The following is a 25,086-nucleotide window of genomic DNA, read 5'->3' as shown; positions in this document are numbered from 1 at the left end:
AGTAAATTCTGGTAAAGAAGATACGTCCCTCATTCGATCCTAGTTAATTTCTTTTCCATTTCCCCTGGAAGCTTTTTTATGCGTTGAAATTAATTTGATGGTTTATTATTGTGGCCCTTGGTCGGTCCTTGTCCTCGTCCTCGTCCTTCGTCCGTCCTACGACCTCTTTTGTCATTTAAAGCGATATTTATCATCGTTGTCTACTTTTAGGCTCATTTGCATGTGCCCCCAAGCCGCAGGACTTCACCGAGGAGTGTCGCCTGTCCGATAAGTTGGCCGTATTTTTATGACTTCCACGCTCTGGGCCAAAAAGTTGTTTGTGCCCAGTCTTTTTTTTGTTTTTTTGCCCTAGACTTCCAGCTACTGCCCGGTCCTCGCTTCGTTTTCATTTCATCAATTAACCAAAAGGCAGCAAAAATGTGTTTTTGCCCTCTAATTAGCATCTACATAAACAGAGGGAAATCCTATTAGCACCCGCATTCCGTCTCCGTCTCTGCTCAGGGTAAGGGGAGTGTTGTAAAAAACTGAACCATAAATACTTTGGGGCAAATGTGGGCGGTCAGGACATTGCAGCTCATTAGCAACTTGATTCAGTAGGGGTTTTGTATTTATATATATATATAAATATATATATATATACTTTACCGGAACTTTGGTGAAGCTGGTGGCACATAAAGGAAGTCACTAAAATGGCACCTCTTTCAAAGGCATCCAGGGGGATTTCTGTAAATCTAAGAAAGTAACCAAAAGCAGTTATTTGATGGTTTATATTTTCTGCGAAAAATCATTTATTAGTTGGAAAAATCAACAGATTTTAACTACATGAATCCCCTGTGTGACCCAATGATCCTTTAAGGTGACAAGTACAATTGCAATGCAGGACTTATTGCTTGTTATTCCTTCCACGTTAGAATTGTAAGCTAATATTCCGAGAATTCTTCTCGAGCTTGACAAAAGATTCTGCAACACAAATTGCCGCATACTCGGTTCTTGTGTGGCATGGCCTGGCATTCTCTCATTCCCATTGACTCCTTGCCACCTGTCCACCAGTGTCAGCATTGGAGTTCATTTGCGAGCAACCTGCTCTCTGGCATTTTTAGCAGGGAGCAGAGATATGTTACCAAAGTCCTGACATGGTGTCCTGGGTGTCCATTAAACCCACGGCCACTTCAGGCGGTCCCCGAGTGCCTCTAACCCAGGTCTCTCTCCCCCCCAGAACCATCGCCATCGCCATCACCAGTTACGCATCCCTCGGTTGCCCCAACTCCGTCTCCATCTTCATTCCCTTGGAATATGTCTCATTCGTGGAGATATGAAATTGTGGTCAGCCTGACTGAATGGGAATTTTAAACTGATTATAACACAATTGAATGATCTAGAGATAGGTCTCAAAACCTGATGAAGTTTAAGATACTTTTGCAGCTGTATAGGAATTTAATTTATTCATATATTCATATCAACTACAAGCTAATAATCAAAGTATTCATGAATATTTAAGTCTAGAAAATGGAGAAGCACAGCTAAATAATTAATCTTTGATTTTTTAAGCTTAAATGCAACCATGTATCTTTTAACATCATTTTTCACTATCAAATTTTAAAGAGTATCTCATTGTCGTTCGGTCAAAGTTATCCCTTTTTGGCCCTGGCCCCTGTGTGCGTGTGTGTTTGCGTATCTAAATGTATCCATATGCCTGAGATACGGGATACCAAAGCCAATTACCTGTGCGTCTCTACCTCCAATGAAAAAGTGGGGAAAATGGGGGGCGGGGAACCGGTGAGAGTTGTCTGAGCCTGCGGCTGCTCTGGGAAATACAAAACTGACGTTGAGGGAAAAGTCTCCGTGGGCCATGCGACAAATTTGACTTTTATGCTTTTGAGAATTGCCTGTGACACAGATACAGATACAGATACAAATACAGCTACGCATATGGGGTGAGCAACGCAGAAACAGATACAGAAACACACACAAGCACACCCTTGGACAGTTATGCAATTACAACAGGTACAAAAAACCCAACGAGGCACTTGATGCGACGCCCAGAACGATGATGATGATAATGATGATAATTCTCCACGGAGGATCATAATGATGACGCTAAGGGAGTTGGTGTTGGAGTTGGGGGTTACACTGAGGCAAAATGCGGCAGTGGGCGGTGGTGTTCATGTCCATCAGCTGAAATGGAGCCCGCAACCAACAACAACAATAACAACAACAAATTGTTTGCCGGGTAATGCGAGAACTTTTTCGGGGTAAATAAGTGGATGGCCCTCGGCTCTAGGAGTCTGCAACAGAACACTCACTCGGACAGCACACACACACATACACACACACACCCACACAGACAGACAGACAGGAGGGCAGGCAATGCATAGCATTCAGTCAATGCACTGTAAGAAAATAGGAGATGTTATTTAAAAAATAAATAAGCTAAGAGTAAAGCTAAATAAGAGATTAATCAGTGGTAAGGTGCAGAAATCCTTAGTACTTAAAGAAGAACTACTTTCCAACAAAGATGTATAACGTTTATACATTTTAAGGAAGTTTATTTTGTTTATTTAAAGCATACAAATAGTTTTCAACTAAAACTTTTCAACTAAACTTCGGTTTAACAACCATAGCGCAGCTTAAGCCTTTACCTCATTTTAAGGTATTTAAAAGTAGCAAATTCTGTTACATTTCTTCGCCCCCTTTTCGGCAAGTGTACTTTTGCTGTGAAACTGGCCGAAAGCAGAGAATTAAAATTCAAATTCCAATTCATCAAGATAATCGCATTTCAGAACTTTTATTTGCTCCCGCACAGAAGTCACAGGCGGAAGCGAGAGGACCTTCAGTGCGTGACTCTGTCACACACACACACCAACACACACCAACACACACCAACATACACCAACATACACCAACATACACCAACGCACACACCAACACACCCACACACACACACACACACATGAACAAGTACATGTAATGGTGTGTTTTGGTTTTTGTTTGTTCTGAACGGACAGCGGATGTTGTAAATATTTGCAAATAGCCGTCACAGTTCCCAAAAACCAAAAACTCCCAACACCAAAGGGGCCGAGGTTCCTATCAGTCTGATCCCCCCTCGCGGGAATGCAAAAAAATACGGGAGGGTTTTTTAGGGCCAATTATTATTAATTGCTTTACAGATATAGAACAACAACGACTTTGCTGAACCCAAAAAATAAAAAAGGAAATAACATTTAAATAGAAAAGAAACTGTAGTTAGACAAACGAAGCTTTAAACTGTAGGATACTTATTTTAATTTAGAGAAAAGTGATCAAGTGAAATGTAATGGATCATATATCTTTTAGATATATCCACATTTATACATTTACAATAGATTTACAAATTGTAATAGGTTTCACTTTGGGAGTTGATTTAATTTGTGAGCTATCTCTGTAGAATTTCTATTTATTTATTAATTGCAACTGCTGACAAGGCTAAAAATTCCCAAATAAATAAAGCCTGTCATTCGATTTTTATAGTATTTTTATAATTTAAGGATTTTTTGTACATACCTCGAGGTTTAAGAGAGCATACTTTCAAGAAGCTGCGCGTATACAGGCACAGTCAATGGCGAATATCCTTGGCTATATCCTTAGCCCACTTGGCAGAGAAAAGTCCAAAAAGGATGCTACTTGCTATTTGCTACTGACTACTGGCAGAAAGTGGCACACAAAAAAGGGGCGGCAATAATAATAACAATAAACCAGAGCCGCAATAGGGATAACGGCGGGCACTTGCACTTGCACAAGCTGTTGCATAATGCGACTTGGCCGACTCCTTGACTCCTTTCCCATTCCTGGAAGGACGAATGGTTGCTCAGATGGATGGATGGATGGATGGAAGGATGAAAGGATGGAAGGATGGATGGCAGTCGGCACTCGGCACTCGGCAATTGCCAAGCGGATTTTCCGCTTCACAGCGTTTTTCCGTAAGGCTGGCCGAAGTTGAGCCGGGCGCATTGGTTCGTTCAAATTTTTAATCATAATATTTTAAGCAAAATAATTGCAAAACTAAACTAAAACAAAAGATGCAGCAGCAGCGGCAGGCAAGTGACGTGGCATCGTCAGATGCACAAATTGCCAATAATTTTGGCTCTTGAAATTGTGTAAAATTTTGCAACTGACTGAATCGATTGTTCAATTGGATTACTCAACTATAAAGAATAGTTTCTATGCAGGAAGTCGAAAGCAAATAAATGATGTATTTATAACAAAAAAGGAGCAATCTTTTGAGTGAAATTAAAGGATATATAAGCTAAGATAAAAATAGTTGCATTTTTAGGGCTTTGAGGGAAATATCAAACTTTAAAAAGTCATAACTAAGCTAAAACTGCTTTAATTTCAAATCGGAAAACAGTTTTGTGTTAGTTTTTATTAGGTTAACAATTCTGCATATTAAGATAAACATTTTTGAAAAAATAAAAATTTAACAAATTTTTTGCCAATTTTCATGAAGTAACTCCTTATAAAATTTTGAAAAAATTAAAAAAAAAATATTTTTCTACCAAACATGGCTAGATCGATTCGGCTTTTGTTGCTGATCAATAATATATATGATTTATGGGGTCGGAAATGACTCTTTCAATGAGTTTCGAGCCTTTGACTAAAATTAGAATACCAAAACAGGGTTAAAAATTTTTCAAAATAAATATATATTTATTATAAAATTCTAATAGTTTTAAATTGAATAAGATATAGTAAAGTAATTATTTTCATATTTTAGCTTTCTTTTAACTTAAATATCTTAAAGATATAGATATTTCCTTTTTCCATATTGCAAATTCTAACAGAAAACTCTAAAATGATTTAAAAATGAATATAAAAAAGTCCGAAGGTATTAGGTAATAGTTTGAACTAAAAATATAAATTATATTAATCGCAATTAAAAAAGAATCCCTCAGATATTCTTGCAATTTGTGAGATACTTTCGCTTGGAGCAACCATTTCTGCTGCCGCGCAACAAGTCTTAACCCACGAGACCCACTGGCAGCCGAAAAGTATGCACTGTTTGTTTACCGGCCCGATGATAGGCCACACTGTCGTCGGCTGCTATCCAACATGTCGTATGCGCAACATGCCGGCTTGTACAACATGTCGTATGCGCAACATGTTCGAGTTCCACAAGCAGAAGAAGAAAAAATGGTTCGTTTCTTTTGGGGGTTTTTTGTTTTTGCATTAAATCTTTATTTAATTGTTTCGTTTTGTTTCTGGTTTCATGTCACTATCCCCTTCCACTTCAGATTTAAAACGATTTTTCTCTCTGTCTCTCTCTGGCTTTTTGTAATAATTAATAGGCATAACGTTACTTACAGTTTCGCTTAACTTAGCATAATAATTAATAATAATCATAATGATAAAGTGTAGACTTTACTTTACTTTCGCTTAAATGCCGGTTGTTGTTGGTATCGCTATCGGTATCGGTATCGTTATCGGTTGGTTAGTTCTTGCGTTCGTTCGTTACATTTTAATAGTTTTAGTTTTTTTTTTTGTTTTTATAAAATATCACATTTGAAGCTTTTATGTAGGAAAACCAATTAATTTGAACCGAAAAAATGCACTGGCAAAGCAATGGGAGAGGCAAAGCAAATCCTGCTAATCGAGACCCGAAGAACGCAAGCCCTCGATTTCGGATCGTATTTGTATATATCCCTATATATCCGCAAATTTGCGTGTTCATTCGATATACATTATACATCTATACTTGTGATGGCTGTTTTTTTGTGTGTGTGTGTGCTAAAACTTTGCATTTTATTATACGATTTATCCAATATCTAGTTCATTCTGCGTTTACATCATTTAATATTTTATTTAGACATTTAAAATGCCGCAAAGTGCAGCTGGGGGAATTTTAAAATTGTAATTTCATGTCTGTCTGTGTTTTTGCGTTTTTTGAGTTTCTTAATTTGTTCCTTATTTCGATTTTCCTTTTTTTTTCTTACTCTTCTTTCATTTATCGTTTATCATTTATCGCTTATCGTTTGGTGTGTGCGTGCTTGGAAAGTGCGCCAAAAAAAGATGCAACACTTTTGACAATATGATTTCTCGTCCAATTTCGCTACAACTTGGCATTAAAATATCTTCTACAGAGTGCTTCGGCTTCCTCTTGTTTTCTTCGTTTTTAATTACTGACAGAAGGCAGGCAGGAGACAGGATATGAAAAGGTGGCCAAGAGCACGGTTTACAGATAGCAGCCAGCGCGGAAATATCGATATATTCAACAGGTTTCAAGTGACTATCGATTTTTTGTTCAAAACCAATCAAAAAAAATTAGCCTTCAAAAAAATCTTGAATACCGAATTATGGCCCTGTAATTGTTATTAAATTTTTTTATTCTTTTTAAAAGTTAAATGCAATATCTGTTTAAATTTTATAATTTACCGAAATTAATTTCAACTAATTTAAAATTGTATTTCTGGCTGTTCCTAAGAGACGCTGCAATTGACATGTTAAGACTCCTTGATTTAACAATTCTGACTGAGTCGCAAAAGGACTTTTGTTTGGCGAGAGAAAAGTTATCGAAATGGAAATGAAATTGCTTACAATGCTGCTCTAAAGATAGTGTGTTTGGTGTGTGTGTGTGTGGTTGTGGGGGGTGTGTGTACATAGACCATCTATCGTAGGTATACACGTGGGTATGATGTAAGTATATTTTGCTTAAGACACATTTTTCAATAAGTAAGTGGAACAACTGGCCAACTTTTTCGATTTCAACTACATGCACATAAATTACACATTTTAATTTCTTGTGGGCTTCCTTAAATGCATTTTGTTTTATTTTTTCGCTTAAATGCTTAAAAATATTTACTTGTTTTCTTCTTTTGACTTTTCCCCCTTGTCCGACTGTGCGTCAATTAAATTGTTTATGTGTCCAAATGTATTTACAATTCGTGTAACACTCAGAGCTTAAGTTACCTATTAAATACAAAAAAAAAAACACATTTTATTCAATATCCTTTTTTTGTTTTATTAATTATTAATATTCGTATAATTATAATCCACAATCTTTATTCTATGTACAAGCATTGCTAGTTTATAAATAATAAAAAAAAATTGTTTTGTATATATTTAGGTTAATTTATATATATTTTGGATTATATATATGCTTAATGATCATGTTTGCTTTAATCGTAGACAACATTGTGGTGCAATCTTCTAGATCTAGTTGCCACATTTATCCACAAAAAAAAAAGAGTTATCATTATCGTTATCGTTATCGCTTGCTCTCGTATTCCTAGATTCGGATGCAATACAAAAAAATTGGCTTTTAACATATGTGTGTGTGTATGTACATGAATAAATATCTATATATATATAGGATATATATGGATGTGTGTGGTGTGTGTGTGTTTGAAGTGTGGGGTATACACGTTTCCTATATTTATATATATATATTTGTTTAATAATATAGCGGTGCCAGATCTGCCAGACGGTTAATAATACATATATTTTGAATATATATATTTATCAATTCTGTGCTTAGTAACGATAAGTTTTTAAAATGTTCGCCCCGTGACATTGACAAAAAAAAACACACACTTCGATATACATCTATTCAACATGCACAATTCGTTCGTCATTGGTTATCAAACTATCGATTATTGCCTATCGTTAATCGCGCGGAAGGGGAGGGGAGGAGGAGGGGGCATCTGTATCTTTCTATCTCAATCCATTCCATGCATTTCCTTTGTAGTTACTTTGTTGTAGGTACCTTGCGTTTCGCTTTAAAGTGATTCCCCCTCTATATATATATCCCTTTTTCCTTTATCCTTTTATCCTTCTATCTTTAATGTTTCCCCCTCCCCGCTTACAACATATCCGCTATGGAGCCATAATGCTGTTCCTGACAAATCGGACGACAGCATTCCTCCACAGCATCGTATTTGTAGTGTCGCCTCCTCTGGTAGTAGCTTCCCCTGAATCGACGATGCTCTACGGGCTGCTCCTCCTCTACTGGATAGTCCTCCTCTAGTGGCTCCTCCTCCTCTTCATCCTCGTCCTGATCCTGCTCGCCTTCGCAATTATCCAGCTCGAAAGGATTCATGCGATCGGGTACTAGGGAGTGATGACGATGGCGATGATTCCTGGTAGCTTCTTGTTGTTGTTGTTGTTGCTGCAGTGATGACGTGGACGATGACGTTGATGCTGATGATGTCAGCTGCTGATGTTGATGATGACGACGACTACTATAGCTACTATAGCTGCTGCTGCTATTGGGTTGGTGGTAATAGTGGATGGCATGGCATGAGGCAGTCTTTGTATTGTATTCCTGAGAAAGAGAGAAAATTATAAATAAATAAGTAAATTTTTGAAGCAAGTACTTGGTTTTAAATAATAATATGATGTAATTGGATATATTCCTGAATTTTGATTATTTATATATTATATATTAACTATTTATTATATATTTAACTATTTTTCCATTTAAAATCCATCAAAATATATGTCTCTTTTTCAATATAAAATACAAAATATTGAGGCATGAATTTGGGTCAATAGATATTGCACAAAATTATACAAGAATATTCAAAATGAAACCGATTCTGCTGCAAAAATGAGTTGTTGCATTTTTGATCAAAATGATGTTCGGTTTTTTCAAAACATTTATATTGATGTTTGTGAATTTCCTGGCATTCATTGCTTGGCATTTTGGACTCGAAAGTCTGTTGGTATTGCAACGGCAGGTTCAACAAGTTCAAGGAGGGTCCAGTCAAGTGAGGAGATTCAAGCAATTGACTTTTGGCAGCTCCTTCTTCTACATCTTCTACAGGCTCTTTTATCCTTGCAGCCTTCTAGCTTCCTCCTAGTCTCCAACTTCCGGTGCAAGTAGGTTGTAGCTTTTCACCCTTAAACCCAGGGCACTTTTCCCACTGAACTGAATATTGTCTGCGCTAAAATTTGTTGCCACAATTTGTGCAACAAATTTTGTGCTGCTGCTAGTGTGTGTGTGTGTGTAAATAACCAACATAATGGCAGAAAGGTCGCATTCTCATAAAGTTGGCGCTGACTTTTAGGGGGTATTCCCCCGAACTCCTTCCTCTTTCTGGTAACCACTCTTCCTGTGCCTCGCAATATTATCAATAAATTGCATCTGACTGCCAAGCAGACAACAAAACGGTAGTCCTAGCCCTAACTGGGCACCCCTGCTGCCACCTGAGGACTAACCCGTTATTAAGAGAAAAAGGGAAAGCACTGAGAGGAAAATTCTGAGGTACAAATCTCTAGAAAAATCATTGCTTAAGATTAAGTCACACAGAAGTATTGTAGGCTTTTATTTATATTATATTATATATTATATTATATATTATATTATATTATATTATATTATATTATATATATCTATTCCTTTTTGTATATTTATTTAATTTCCAGTGTATTTTGGGCTTGGGTCCTGTCCAATACCGCACCTTGTTCTAATTTATTTATTGTTGCATGCATGTGCTTTTATTGAGCGTCCTTTGGAGCACACTCCTGCTCGCATCCTGCTTTACCCCCCCGCTCCTCAATTTGACCGCAATATCGGCTAGGAGGAAACCCCTAGCTGGACTTTAACAATTATGTTTTCTTTTTTTTGAGAGAGAGAGGGGTGGGGTCAAAGTCAACACTGGAAAATGTCTGACAATTTGATGCACTTGTCGCTCTGCTCCTGCTGGTCCTGCTGTTGCTACCATTTGGTGCCAAAGTTATTAAGCACTTTGCCAGGCAGAGGACCAGGATAATGGATAATGGATAATTGGGTGGTGGGGGGTGGTTGGGGGTGGAAGTTAAACCCAACTGAGCTGCTGCAGGACAACCGGGGTCGGTTGAGGCAAAGGCAGGAGTTTTAAAATCGGCTTAAACAGGCAAATGTATTTCGAATAAGCCGCATCACACAAACACATATGCCGGACTCAGGCCGGAACCCAAATGCCCATTCCCTTTCCCTTTCCCTTTCCGTTTGACTTTTTTGTTTCAAGTTTATTGATGTCGACAGTAGGGGGAGGGGAGGAGTTTTTCATGCCTCAGCAGCAGGGAAGCTGGGAAAGCCAGGGGTAGGAATCGGGGCCAGACTCGTCTGCAACGTGACAAAACCCATTATAGATGCGACCGCAAAGATAACACTCGCTTTTCGGTCCAGACTCGACTTCTGATGGATGCCCAAACACAAGTGTCAAGCGTTTGGGTTGGGATACCCCTTACCCTGTAACCTCAACCCGGGGTTCCTTTGCCCCCAACCTCCCTCCCCCCAGAGAAAGGTAAACGCGCTGGCAGAGATGCCAAAAGGATACAAGGATATGGTTAGATATTGTACCTGACACAACAGGATTAAGTCTCTATTCTTTGTTGTATTTATGAAACTTTAGAATTTCCTTTTTTTACTACCAAGCTATATGATATGTTATATCCTGTATTTTATATATATATATCTTATATCCTTGTTATATATTTCTGTACCTAGTTGTACCTAGCTGTAGCTCATCACTGAGTCCTCTGTCTCTGAGGCAGCAAGCCGCTTGCCAAAGTTTCCATAAATTTCATTTTGTAACCATCAAAAAGTTAAGTCAACGATAAATTGAATGGCTGCATGATTGACTGAATGAATGAATGAATGAATGAGAGGCTGGCTGCCTTTTTTGGGGGGTAGGTGGAACAGGTGAAACCAGCTGTGGCTGTCAGTCGCTTGTCGGTCATTGTTGTGGCTCGTTGCGTTTCGGCCAGACATCAAAATCCACACAAGCGGCCAACACAAAAAAAAAAAACAAAAATTCCAAAAAAGCTAAGAAAAAAATATATCCATATAAATGGAAAACGGGACAACAGGACAATAAAAACCAAAATGCCTACAATGGGGGATGAAAAAACGACGAAAAACAGGCTCAATACGTTTAGTAATCTTCCGGAAAGCCTTAAAAGATAGTTTTTTGCTTTAGGTAAAAAATAATTCTGAAATTAATTGCTTAAATGCTTTTAATTTATAAGCATATTTTTTATAATGCAAAATTATATAACTACATAGTTTGTATAATTAAAATAATGCCTTCATAATATTATTAAACTAATTGTGTGCTATTAATTCCATTGTTTTTCTTTACAATCATTGTTTAATTATGCATTAAAAGCCTATTTTTTTTATTTATAAAAACTAATTTATTAACAAGGAATACAAAAAAAAAAAAACTATGGATAGGTAACCACAGCTATTATTTCCACCACAACTGTGTGTTGGTGTGCGGGAAGTGTGTGTGTAAAAAAAATACCGTCAATATAAATATAAAAACAGGTGACAACAACAAGGCCAAAAAGTCAAAAGCCGTCAAAAAGCAGACAGAGAGGTGGGAGAGAAAGAGATAAAGAGAAAAGGAGAAAGAGAGAGATATTGAAAGAGAGAGAGAGATTGGGAGGGAGTGAGAGAAAGAGACAACGTGCCACAAGGTATAGGAAACATATGGAGGCGTGACTCTACCCCCCCTCACACATAAAACGCCTTCATTGCGCCCATCGTTTGTCTGTGTGGGCGTGGCAACGACATGTGACATGTGCCCTCCTGACAACGTCATGGCAACACCCCCTTCTCCCCTTTCCACCCTCCCCTCAGTCCCTAGCAGGTCCTGGGTAAAGGGTTCACCTGCGACAATAGTGCGGAAATATTAAATCTGCGCGTCAGCCGAAACGAGAATAATAATAATAATAAAAAAAAAGGAGGAAATCATTTTTGGGGGTAACAAAAGGTCTGCCAGGGGGATGGAAAGTGTAAGGTTTTAACTCTTTATATAAACTGCAATAAACACTATGTACCAGAGCCACCAAACGGAAGGCAAACTTAAAACTGATTATGTAATATCGATGGCGGAGAAACACATTGCCAGCTGCTGTTGTCGTTATGTCGGATCTTTTTAACAGGTGAGGGAAATATGATTTTGATTGGGACAATCATTATATATTGTTGGGATAAGTGAAAGGGTTAAGGAGAGAGAGAGAGAGGTGGAAGGAGGGAGCTAGAGGGAGCAGGGAGAAGCACACAAGTGATGCTTATGTATGGGATTTATAAGTGAGACGATGATGGGTTAAGACACTCTAGAAGACTTATTATATGTGATATAAAGGTTATGAAAAGGTTGAAAAGGTTTCTGGCTGATCGAAAGAATGTTGTAAGGCATTAATTTGACTTTAAATTGCTAGGAAAGTCAATGTGTCTTGATTTGTTATGAATACCCTATGTATATAACTATATATAGCCTTCCCAGGTATTACAATTTTAGTTAGAAGCTAAAAACTCAGTGAAGGAATCATTTCCGACCCTATAAATCATATATATTCTTGATCAGCATCAACAGCAGAATCTTTTTAGTCATCTCAAGCATGAAAAAAAAAATCAATTTTTTTTTAAATTTTATACAGTGTTACATCATAAAAATTGAAAAAAGAAATTGTCAAAAAATTTAATTTTTTAGATTTTAAATTGAGTACGCAGATTTTTTAACCTAATAAAAAATAACATAGGACAGCTTTCCGAATTGAAATTAATCATTTTTTGGCTAAGTTATGCGTATTTTAAACTTTGATTTTGTCAAAAAAATTGTTAAATAAAAATATCGATAAATAGCAATTTAAAGAAAGCGAGTAGTTATGATCTTTAATATTATAAATAAAATGCAACCTGCAAGGTTCTACAAATTTAAACCTCCCGAAGTTAACTTCATTTCTTGTTAAATTTTTTTTTTTTTAATTAAACCGTTTTTAGGCTAATTAATACCCCTAAAATGTAATAAAACTAAAGTAAAATCCCAAGAAACTGGTCCCAAGGAAATTTCTTAATTGGTATTAGGTAAAATATTAATCACTCTAGGCTAGAAGCCTGCAATGTTATCTTAGAAAACGAATTATGGCCTGCCAGAGTTCCATTAAAAACCGCTCTTCCAGAATGGGGCTATGGATTATGCTTCCTTCTCTTTTGCCTCAGGACATCCATCAAGTGGCGGAGGCCATTGCCTACTTTGCTGCGCGCCGTGGACAAAGTGCAGAAAGTGTTGCCTACTTTTTTGGGGGCCATGCACTTAAAGCTGCTTCAAGGCGAGCGCTGAATGGGGTGTTGTGTATTGGGTGTGTGTTGTGTGTGTGTATGTACGACGTTGTTGTGCTGTGTTGGGAAATTTCTGACAGGTCATAAATTGGCGCAACGGGCGGTTCATTCGTTGCCCATTCTCCACCTTTTGCATTTGTGGGTGGTTTGCCAGGGTGGAGCTTCATGCACACACACCCAGAGAAAGATATATATATATATACAAATATATATGTATGTATATATTGTGATGACCAGGACCTTTTGTTGTTGCTGTTGCCGTTTGCAAACAAAACCAAACCAAACGAAATGAAAACGCATATTCCCAACAAAAGCTCTTGCACAAATAAAGGTGTGAAGCAGCAGCAGCAGTGGCACTGGCAATGGCAATAATAATAACAACAAGCGGGGGCAAGTGGCATTTTGCCACCGCCTTCATTTACATATATATACTACAGCCTGTATTTCTTTTTTTTTGCACTTAATGAAGCAACGACCAAGGACCAAAGTATGATAAAAAAAAAAATAAAGCAAGTGACAGTGGCCAAAGCAAATATGGAATTCCAAAATGCACAGAGAGAAAGTTTTAAAGGGGGAAATACCAGAACAACCTTCGATTTTAATTTGTATTTTTTTAAGGGAAATTATGGAGATTTTTAAGTAAATCAGAGAGCTCTTATTGTAGATTTATAAATCATGTTCCCTAAATAAATTCTTTATTATATTATATTCTTATATTATATTATATTCTCCTCTCATTTCCTGAATACAGAAAAATTTTTCTCTTCATTTATCAGCACAAAATCTACACTATATTATTAGCAATAAACATATATATATATATATTTATCTTCCTTAAAAATGCTTAAAATCTAATTCACAATATCTTAAATCCCTAAAAACTTTAATTCTTACTGAATTTACTACTTTAAACACTTAATTACCTCTCTTAAAAAACCAATTAACTATATTTTTAACCCCAATTATCTCTCTTTTTTTTTAATTTACCTTTATATATATAACATTTTCTAAGAGTGTAACCAATGCTTTGGCACCTTTGGCACACCTGCCCTAGCCTCACCTCGTTGCCAGTGCTTGTTTATTAGCCAAACGGAGCATCGGCAAAATGGCCGTCGCTGTGCCACTGCCATCGTTGCTGCCGCGCTTAATTGTGCGGCCAGCGACCGGAAACGGAAACTGATTGTGCGGTCTGGCAGCCCCTCAGAGCTGCTTTTTTGCCACATTCGCTCTCGTGCCCTTTCCTTTCCCTCTGATTTGCAACAAATCTCATTCGCATTAAGCGATTTGCCAGCATTTTTAGACGGCCTTCCAATCAACGCATTTGACATTTTCGCTACGGATTTTCGCCACGAATTTTCGCTACGAATTCTCGCTTGGTTTTTCCCGCAGCTTTTCCACCACCAACACCACCGCACATTGATTAAGCAAAAGGTTTGGCTTGGGGGTTAGGTTTTTCGGGGCCTACGTCAATCGGTTTGTTTGTTTGCCAAAAAATTGACTTTGAGATTCTATTTCTCGTCTCGCAGTTTGTCTTTTTTCGTTACTGGTTTGTTTTTAGCATTTCTTTTTTTTTTTTTTGGAACCTGATTGATGGGCTGAGATATAGCCATAGAAGGAGGTTGGGAGCTGGAAGGATCTGTCGTTTGCATTTAACAGTTGGTATGGTAAGGTTTTGAAGGAAAAACAACAAAAAAATACACAAAAGCACAGCAAATCGCGTTCAATTGAAGCTGTCTTCCATTTTCCCCCTTTTGTCGTAATTGATGTGTCTGCGTTGCGTTTTGTTTTCCGTTTTCACTTGCAAGTTTTCCATTTTTTGTGTTTTTTTTTGGCAAAAGAAAAGCAGAGTAGGAGAAATCCTCCGCTTCTCCATTATAACTTTCATGATGGCCGTGAAAAGCTGCAGCAGAGATGCAAGAAAATCTGCAGATAATCCTAATGGTCTTCAGATCTCTTTTCTTTTCTTTTTCTTTCTTTCTTTTTGGGGGATTTTTCGGAAAAGTTTTCATAAAGATGTGCTTGATGATGATAATCCTAATGGTCGTCAAGGTATGCAAATGAGAGCTACGAAAATCGAATATTAAATAAAAAAACACTTTTCTACAAACTAAAATAATTTTATATTTTATGGAATGTAATTTATACAATAAATGAATGTAAAAACTCACTATTTTTGTATATTTCTGACACTTCTACAATTTTTAGCATTAAATTACTCAATCAATCACTGACCAATATTAAATGATGCTTTTTTTTGCATAAAAAATCATGGCAAACAATATTAAGGTATTTAATTATTATTTCCCAGGCATATTAGTGCTTAAATATAAATCTATATTCAAAGCATATGCTCAAATATATACAAAATTTAATTGATAGTCATCATTAATGTCAGATTTAAGACGATTTGCAAGCGGTTAAACCTCAGAGGAGGCCATTCACAATTGCGCCACAAATGTCTCATCGCAAACTTAGTTCTCATCTCATCTGGCATTATCAATTGCTCTTCACGCACGTTTGCCCAATGTTAATGGTAATGCAGTCATCAGCTTAGGACCGCTGAACAATGCCCAAAGAGTGCGGGGAGAACCCCATGTGCCAGGTCCAACTCCTCCTACTCCTCTTCATCCGCCTTTGGAAACCCAAACCCAACACCAGCTGTACGAACCTCAAGTCGATAATTTAATGGTCTCTGCCGTTTAATCTGCATTGAATTTATTATCTTGGAAAAAATTAATCTTGATATGTGGCCGGCTTATGTCGACGGCGACGAACTTCAACTCGAGAACTTGGGTTTGGTTCCTGCGACCCTCGAGCGAATTGGGGGAAAACCGGGAAGGGAAACGCTGACGAAAATAGCTAAAAAGCCGCGACAAGCACGCGCTGCACCCTCATTCAACTCTCTCTCCCCCCTTCACGCCAAAATCTTAACCCCTCTCCTGCTCCTGAGTGAGTAATTCCGCCTTGAATATCTCATAAAAATTTTGCAATTGTGCGGGTGGAGTGTCTCTAAATCTTTAAAGAATTATTTACTACAGTTTTCGTCTTAGACAGCGAGAGTGGTGGGTGATTTTGTGTTAGACAACCCCGAAAAATTCAACGCCAAAGCACTGAGGAAAAAAAAGTGGGTGTCGTTTATTATGGTTGAATTTTAAGAATTTTTAGAAAAATTAGAGATATTTTCTTAGGGGGAATTACTTTTGATTAGCTTTTAAATCAATGCTGACTCGCTTTTTGGCTCCTTTAAAATTTGTTTTTTAACTCACTCTTGACTCGATTTTGACTCAATCTTGACTCAGTTTTAACTCTAGACTCAATTTTAACTCACTTCTGACTTGGTTTAAGTCTCACTTTTGACTTGACTATTTTGATTTAACTTTTGATATAAGTTTCACTGGTTTAAGTCTCGCTTTTTGGATTTATTCACACTTTGACTCGCTTTAGACTCACTTTCTACTCACTTTAGATTCCCCTTAGACTCATTCTTGACTCGCTTTGTGTTTTAAAAAACGTTTTTGTATTGTCTATTTGTATTTTTTAAAGCTAGATATTCTTGTTCGGCAGTCTTTCCTAAAACTTTCTCTCAGTGAACAGTGTACACGAGGACAATGTCACCACCAGCTACCGTTGAGCTGAACGCTGAGCCACCCCCAATTCAGTGTGTGTTATTGCTCTACGCCTGCCATTGTCCTTTGGCTACGATGTTACGCCATTCCTTTGCCCGTCACTCAGTCCCTGTGTCCCTGTGTCCCTGTGTCCGCCTGTGTCCTTATCCATACCCCTGGACGCTGCCGGCTTGGCGCCTTGCCAATGAAAGGAAAATGGAAAGGACTGCTACATTTTCCAAGAAGAACCCTAGGACCAGGACTAGTAGCAAGCCCAGAGCCAAAAAACCAGACCAAGCGGGTCCTTGTCCTTGCAAATTTATTGTGTTACCCACGCGACTTTGGCGCCAGCGGGTTAAGGTTTTTCCCTTCGCTTTCCTTGGTTTTCCTACACTCGCAAAAATTACTGCGCAGTGGCTGTCAGGCAACTGGGGATGATGGTCGTCGAGCGAGTGTAAGGGATTGCAAAAACAGAAGCAGTTTAATGATACACGAAAATAAGCTGTAGATGTCAGTGGGGGAAAGTAAAGTCAAGGCGCAATTTACTAAAGCGATTTTCAGCCAGTCTTTAAGGATATTTAAAACTTTTCTGAATTCAGTATAAAATAGTATGATTTATAAGAAAGAAACTATAACTAGATTTGGGGAAGGTATTCTTGTAGAAATATAAGACTTATAAGGCGGAAATTTATAAAGTCTTAATGGAGACAAATAAAGGTATTGCAAAGAATAAAATAATTTTACGGAATAAATGGGAAAGATTTCAGGAACTGTTTGAAGAACTATATTTAAAAATGAATAATAGTTCGTAAATTATTTTTAACATTCAGAAATTTGAATAATAATGAAAAAGTATTCTAAGAAGTGCTCCCAAAATATCACATTCCTTAAATCGATATTTATTGATATTTTTATGACTATTTTTTTCAACAGATCAACGTTTAAGAAACTCATAACTCATCCAAAAAAGCATTAAATTGAATTCGGAAAGCTTTCCCATGTTAGTTTTTATTTAATTTATAAATCTGCATACTCAATTTCAAATGTAAAAAATTTCAAATTTTATTGACAAATTTTGTTAATTTTAACGATGTAACCCCTTATAAAATTTTGAAAAATTTTATACAAATTTTTTTTGCCAGGAGATGGCTAAATCGACTCGGCTATTGATGCTGATCAATAATATATATGATTTATAAGGTCGGAAACGATTCCTTTAATTAGTTTCAAGCTTCTGACTGAAATTATAATACCCTGTAAAGGGTATAATAAACCCTTAACCCTAAGCTTAACCCTCTCAATTATCACAAAGATTTCAACAAGTTTTGCTACAAAATTCTAGTAAAACTGGTTCTTTCTCTGGCCGTGTACATTCAGGGTATTGTATAAGAATAAGAAGGCTTTTCCTGGTACATTTTCCCCTTCAGCTTGATACAATTTCCAACCAGGAAAAGCCTCCCTCCCCCGCTTATCTTCCCCTATTCTAGGGCTTCATCGTCTCCGGGGCCTCCATCATTCAATTTTTAATCAGTCGGACGCAATCTGGCCGAGTAAAAGTCAACTTAGAAGCTAGTGCTCCATTTGGGCAAACTTCTGACAAATTTCCAGCCAGCTCCAAGTTCCCTTCCTTCCCCCAGGCGCCATATCCTTGGCAAAAACCCCATCGTCTCTTGTCCCCCCTAAGAAATGCTGTTTAAATAGAAATGTGTTGTTCATTTGAGTATTTTGTGTGTGTGTGTGCGGCTTTTATTATGGCTAAGTGAATGTTTATGCCCGCTTTCCAAACCCACACTCCCCCGAAACCGGGTGGCAATCCTTTGGCTCCTTCCTTCTTCCTTATCTCGCTGCTTATGTGGGGCATTGTCCAGGCATTTTCAGCGGTCTGTAAAACCCCTCTAAATCGAGATCCATTTTCATATTTGCTTGAAGCGAAATAGCAGACGTTTTCCCCTCCCCTCCTCGAACATTTCTTTCCTGATGTGGCTCTGATTTCATTTCAAGTTCCGTTTTTCTTCCCCTTTTTTGGGCTTTATTAGCCGGCGCAAGTTTTAAAATGTTTTATTATTGTTGGCTACATTTAAACGATTCTCAACGAAAATGGTATAGGGTTACTCTTACTCTACCCTAAAAAAAGAAAGGGAACAAATACCGTAGAAGGGAAATGGAAAACTGACTGACTGACTGTCAAATCGAGTGTGCACAAATCGTTTGCAGATAGATCAGTTTTGGGTCACATATGAACACAAGGAGAAAGGGTTTTTTCAATGGTAAATGGTTTGGGTTAGTAGCAAAATATAAAAAAAGGAAGTAAAATGTGTAGGGTCAAGGGTGAGATTCTAATACAAGATGATGCTGATGATGATGATGATGATGATGAGATGTCTGGGCTGGTGGCCAAAAACTTGTGTCTGGAGAGCACAAAAAAAAGAGCTGATAAAGTTGTCTCGAAATAAATGAAAAGGATTCAGGATGAAGGAGAAGGTTAAAAGGATATAAGTCTGCCTAAACTTACAACTTTATAAACGCAGGGAATACTACTTTACTATATACTTTAAAACTTATATTGTATTTATGTATTATTATTATTAAAGTTGGTAGTTTTCAAACTTCTTTAATTCAAGGTGAATGCTAGGCATTCACAGAATCTGCTGAATGAAAGTCCCTTTTCAATGAATTCCCTCGCATTCTGGCCCGATTTCATAAATGACTCCGAAATGCTTTGTGAGAAGCGATTGAATAAGGAGTGCTATATATATATATTCATGGATATATATGTATATATAGAGAAGGAAGTTGGTAGCTCCACGGCACTTGGTCACTTATTCATGGCGAAGCAATGGACCATTCACACACACACACAGACTCACACTCACACTCGCTTGCATATCATGCAACCATTCAAACGGCATTCAATGGAGGCAGCAGGCAGGAGCAGCAGCATCAGCATCAGCCGAGTTTCCCTTTTCAGGGATTCCCCTTCAGCTTGCTTTTCCCACTCACTTTTCCCCGGTTGCATCTCGCTGTGTTTGGCTTTCGCCCGTTGCGTTTATTTCACATGCTACTTAACACCCGAGGCAAATTAGTTGCGCCTCGGCGCAGTTTCGAATATAAATCAACACGCGGACAACAGCAAAAACACAGGAACAACAACGTTGAACAACATTGGAAGGAAGCTGGGTTGTGAGTTCAATGGTGGCGGAAGTAGACACTCTTGATACCCTGCAGATAGGATTTTTCATTGGGGAAAACATATTGAAAGTGCTGTTCATAAATATAAGTATATAAAATCTGCTGATACTTTTTTATAAAGCAATTACTGTTGAGAATTCAGATTCAACTAAACTGCTCCGAAAACCTTCTCAAAATTATTTATTTTTAATATTCTCTCCAAAAAAATTATCTTTTTGTTACAAACTACATTTTGTTTCCTACTTTTGAGCGACATTTCCAAGAGTTTTTAAACCTTCTTATGATACATTATCTAAAAAAAACCTACTATATAAAATCTACTATACAAAATCCACTTAATAAAATCAACTATATAGAATCAACTGTATAAAATCTTCTACATAAAATCTCCTTTAATCCTTTTAACTTCAAATTTCGATAAGCATCTATATTCGATGATACCTCTTAAAAAGTGGTTTTGCCTTCGGAGCCATTTCCGAGTTTTTCGCAACAGATTTTTTATGGTCGCTGCCGAAATGCGAGAAGTGCGGAAGGAGCGCGAAAAGCATGCACCCTGTGGCTGCCACACATGTGCGACGAGCTGCCCCCGAGGGCTGACACACACACGCACACCCAGGCACACCCTGCTCCCCCATTGCAGCACACCCTGGCAGCCCTGTCGAATTGCACAGGGAACGCAGCAGTCTTACACTTGGGAAAAATTATATTAATTAAATAGAGATACCTAAAATTCAATAAAAAAAACCTATCAAATTAAATTCAAAAATACTATTATAAATATTTATTATGGTTGTAATTATTATACAAATATTCTTACAATTTATGTTAGCTTTCATTTAGTTAATTCGATTTTTAATATAAAATATTAACAAAAGATGAAGATTTCACAGGGAAAATGGAAAGAAAAATGGATACATTCCTTAGATAAAACTTTTCCTAGGCTTAAAATAATATAAATATTATAACAATACAAAATACTAGAGAACCAAAACTGCATCCCAAAGCTTCTTTCTCATAAGCCTTCATAGAAACTTAAAGTCTTGGAAAATGTTAATCTAAACAATATATACTCTTTCCTTTTCACTTTTCCTGTTAATACTTTATGTTTTCTTAATATTCCTTAATAGAAATCCAACTAATTAATTAAAAACTAACATAAATAGATAGATATTACACCTAAATCTTCCCTCTTTGATTATCAAACTCCACTATTATTTCCAGTGTAGCTCTCGTTCGTACGCACAATTGTGCAAATTGACAGATTTATAACAAAATGCAATGAATAACGGTATTATTCACACACACACAATCACACCCAGACGGCGGGGGTTGGTGGTCTGCAAAGATCTCGAGGACTTAAAGGGGGTGCCAATATACATATATCTACAGATATGGGTTGCATCCTTCAGTCTGCGGTGGACATTTCAACAGGCGCCTTAATGGTTTAACCCACCACCACTACCTTCCCCCCAAACACATATCTTTCTTATACCAATTTTGATTCCGATTCCGAATCCGATTTCAAGTCTTCATCTTTTGGGTAATCCCCGTGACCAGTATATAAAATGGGGGCATATGTGGAACATTCAAGGCATTTCCCACACTTCCCAAAAAAGCAAGAAAAAAAAAAATCCAATGAGCGATGCGGATTAGCCCAGTTTCAGTAATAAATGAATTCTTGCCCGGGTGTGAGGCAGAGATGAAAATGAATCTATGGAGTTCAATCAGTTTTAATTGATTCATTTCAGGGATGAAAACAACTCCATCCCACCCGGATGGATAATGATGATGTTTTTGTGGGCCGCTCTCTCTCTTTCGTCGGTTAATAAATTTATTATCTTGGGAATCTCTTTCTCTCTCTCTCTCTCGGATCTTCTTCCTCTCCAGCGGAAGTATCTCGTTGATTGTGAACTGAAATGGGAGCCACTATATATATACATACTTATATATGTATGTATATATAAAGTGGAACTACTACTCAGGCTCTGGCCATGGCCATGGCTGGAAAACGGGTCGCAAATTTATTATGATTAAAGTTGAAAAGTTGAAATTGATGCCCAAAACCCGGATTGGGGGTTATATAGTGTAGTGTATAGTATTCCAAGAGCACAAGAGGAGTTGGGGTGGGAATTTCTCAATGGGAGATGGAAGCTGGATGATAATCATGGCAGATGATCTTAAATGGCAGAATGGTCATAAAAAGCAATCAACTATTGAGAAAGGGGTTTAAACACAATCACACAGAGTGTCGAGAGTTGTGATTTTTCAACACAAGATTTAGAAGAAGATATGAGAGAAGGCAAGGAGTTTGAGGGATTTTTAATAATAGAGTGTTCTATGGAATTAAGCCTCTAAACTATCTAAAATATATTATATTCTTCAAACTTAAACTAAGCTTAAACAGCAACACAAAGACTAATTGATGAGCCTTTCTTCACAACTTGACCAAGTTCCTTTCTTACAAAATATAGACAATTTAGTTAATATTATTTATAAAATAATACAATATATATATTATATTTGTATTATAATTTTCCAAACTCACCATAACAATAGTCCATTTCTTGCAAATGTGACGCAGCGCCTTTTTGTAGCATCACGGTTTCATGGTCCAGAAATTCTTCTTGGGTTTCGCTCCAGTGGAAAGTGCCACATTGCTGCTGCTGCTCATGCTCATCCCCATACCCATGCCCATGCCCATGCCCAGGTTGCTGCCATTGCCGCTGCCCATGGTCATGCCCATGTTGCCCACGGGCACGCATGTTCCTCCTCCGATTCCTACTCCACCTCCTCCTCCATTGGAGGTCATCGATCTGCCAGAGGCACGCTGCTGATCCGCCGAGCATCGTCTCGGATAACTAAAGGGGGACAGGGATCCATTGCCACCATTGCCACCACCATCCTGACCACCACCCACTGCCAAGGTCATGCCAATGCCCTGATCCTCGCCACAGCTGGCCATGCTGCTCTTGGAGGTCGAAGTGCCCGAGGCAGTCGAAGAGCGGCAGCTGCGCAGATTATGCGGCAACGTATTGTTATTCAGATTGTGATGGTGGCCACCCTGCATCTGATGCTGATGGAGTTGCATTTGATGCTGATGCTGATGCTGCATCTGCATCTGATGATGATGGATCTGATGGCCAGTGGGCGTGGCTGACTTATAGTAGCGCAGGCTCTCATTGTAACTTGCCCCACTGCTACTGCCGCTTCCGCTGAATCCAGAGTCCAGGTCGCCCTCATCGAACTCGGGATTGATGCAACTGCTATGACCATGATCCTTCAACTCCATGCTGTTCAGTGTGCTCGATAGATTCTCCAAACTGGCATGCGAGGCGGAGCTGGAGGTGTGCGAGGTGCCATGACTGCCAGAATTGGCTGCTCCACCGAGGAGTCCACCACGCCGCGGCCTCTGAGCCGTCTTTGAGGCTCCCGAAGACGATGCCGCTGCTGCCGCTGCTGCTATCTGAGATGCCGCAGATCCGCCACCCACTGCTCCTGAACCACTGCCAGTCACCAGATTGGATGTGTTGGTATTGGGTTCATCTTCGCCCAGGGCGTGACTGGGACTAACATCCGGCGGCGTGGGTGGCATTATCAAAGCCTCCAGCGATAGATTCAGTTCGTCCAGCACCCGGAAATGATTGTGCTGGACGCGACGTTGTTCCTCCTTCACGTTACCCGCACTGGAACCGCTCGCAATTCGGTTGTCCGAGAGCACCTTGCGGATCTTCTGCTCGCTAACCTCCTCATACAGATTCTCGGTGGTGCCATAGCGTGTGGTATATGTATGACGATCCCGTTCCTCGGCACTCGGTGAACTCGATGTGGACTGACCGCCATGGTTGGAGCTGCTCTTCGAGCGGAAACTCTTGGCCAGCAGGGCGCGGATTGAGTTTCGGGGCGGACTCTTTGAGTGACCCTGGGCTTGACCCGACCCAGATCCTGAACCAGAGGCGGAAACGGACCCTGAGCCGGAACCAGAGCTAGAACCCGATCCCTGGGCGGGCACATTTGTATGACATTTGGCCGCTCCTGGTTCATAGTAGGCATACGAGTAGACATGGTTAAAGGGTGCCGAAGGAGCAGCTGCTCCAGAGCCACTGGCACCACCGACGGCAGAGCCGCCAACGGCACCACCGCCACTCGCTGAACCACCTGAGCCTCCATTGAAGGCCACATGCAGCGAGGGATTGGAGGCACCACCGCCATGCGAGGGCGTGGCACTGCTGCTGCTGGGCGTCATAACGCCAGCGGCGAATCCATAGTCCAGTGATGAGGTGGACGACGAGGATTGTGTATTGGGCGTCGGTTCAAAGCGTTCCATGGTGGCGGCTATATTTTTGCGAGACCATTTGACCTGGTTGAAGAAGGAGAAATATGGGTTAATTTGGGTTTATTAATATGGTAGAAAAAGTTCTGTCTCTCATTTCCTGAGAAAGTATCACTCTCATTTTCTGAGAAAGTATCACTCTCCTTCTCGGAGAAAGTATAACTCTTTCTCTGATTAAGTCCCTCTTTCTCTGAGAAAATACCTCTCTCTCTCTCTCTTAAAGAAAGCAACTCTCTTTCTCTCTGAGAAGGCATCTTTCTTTCTCTCTGAGAAAGCAACTATCTCTTTCTTTGTGAGATAGCAACTCTCTCTTGCTCAGTGAGAAAGCATCTCTCTCTCTCCCTTTGAGAAAGCAACATTCTCTATCTCTCTGAGGAAGCAACTTTCTCCTTCCCTCTGAGAAAGTATCTCTCTCAGGCTCTCTAATTTGAACCTGCCTTCTTTCTGTAGCTCTCTAATTTATGCCTGCAGCATTCTCTTTCTGGCTATAATCTTTAAGAGCTCCAATACCAAAAAGTTCTTATTTGCTTATATTATATTTATTCTAGATCAATAAAGAAGTTCCCTTCTTTCACAAGTTCCCCATTTAAATTGCGCTTAGCAAACTATTAAAGCCTTCTCAAAAAATGTTTAATAGTTATATTAAATATTAATACAAAATAGTATTAATACTTAAAATACAATTAAACTTTAAGGGATTTTAATTGACACAATTCCGCAGGGAATATAAATTTTATCTTTGGTAAAAAAGCATGAATTTGGGACAAACTGTGACCTGTTCCAAGATTAACTTGTCAGGTGCAACAAGGCTGAACTTCCATTCCGTACATCATTGATGATTTCCATATAATTTAAAGGCTTAACCAGCTCAACAGTTG

General features: G+C 38.7%; 1 protein-coding gene across 1 annotated transcript in view; it reads right to left on the bottom strand.

Annotated features, from left to right (window-relative positions):
• Window positions 1-8,114: 8,114 nt before the first annotated feature.
• Window positions 8,115-25,086, bottom strand: part of LOC110181950 (uncharacterized) — a 102,614-nt gene continuing 85,642 nt past the window's right edge. The window contains exons 7-8 of the mRNA XM_020949889.2: window positions 22,424-24,235; window positions 8,115-8,293 (exon numbers count right to left, since the gene is read on the bottom strand). Of these exons, the coding sequence (XP_020805548.2) occupies window positions 22,475-24,235 (1,761 nt within the window). The 3' untranslated portion in view covers window positions 8,115-8,293; window positions 22,424-22,474. The remainder of the gene's footprint in view (window positions 8,294-22,423; window positions 24,236-25,086) is intronic.

The sequence above is a fragment of the Drosophila serrata genome, unplaced genomic scaffold (genome assembly GCF_035046125.1).
Source record: "Drosophila serrata isolate PLE 108 unplaced genomic scaffold, ASM3504612v1 contig_276, whole genome shotgun sequence".
NCBI lineage: Eukaryota > Metazoa > Arthropoda > Insecta > Diptera > Drosophilidae > Drosophila > Drosophila serrata.
This window is presented reverse-complemented; position numbering and strand designations above follow the sequence as displayed.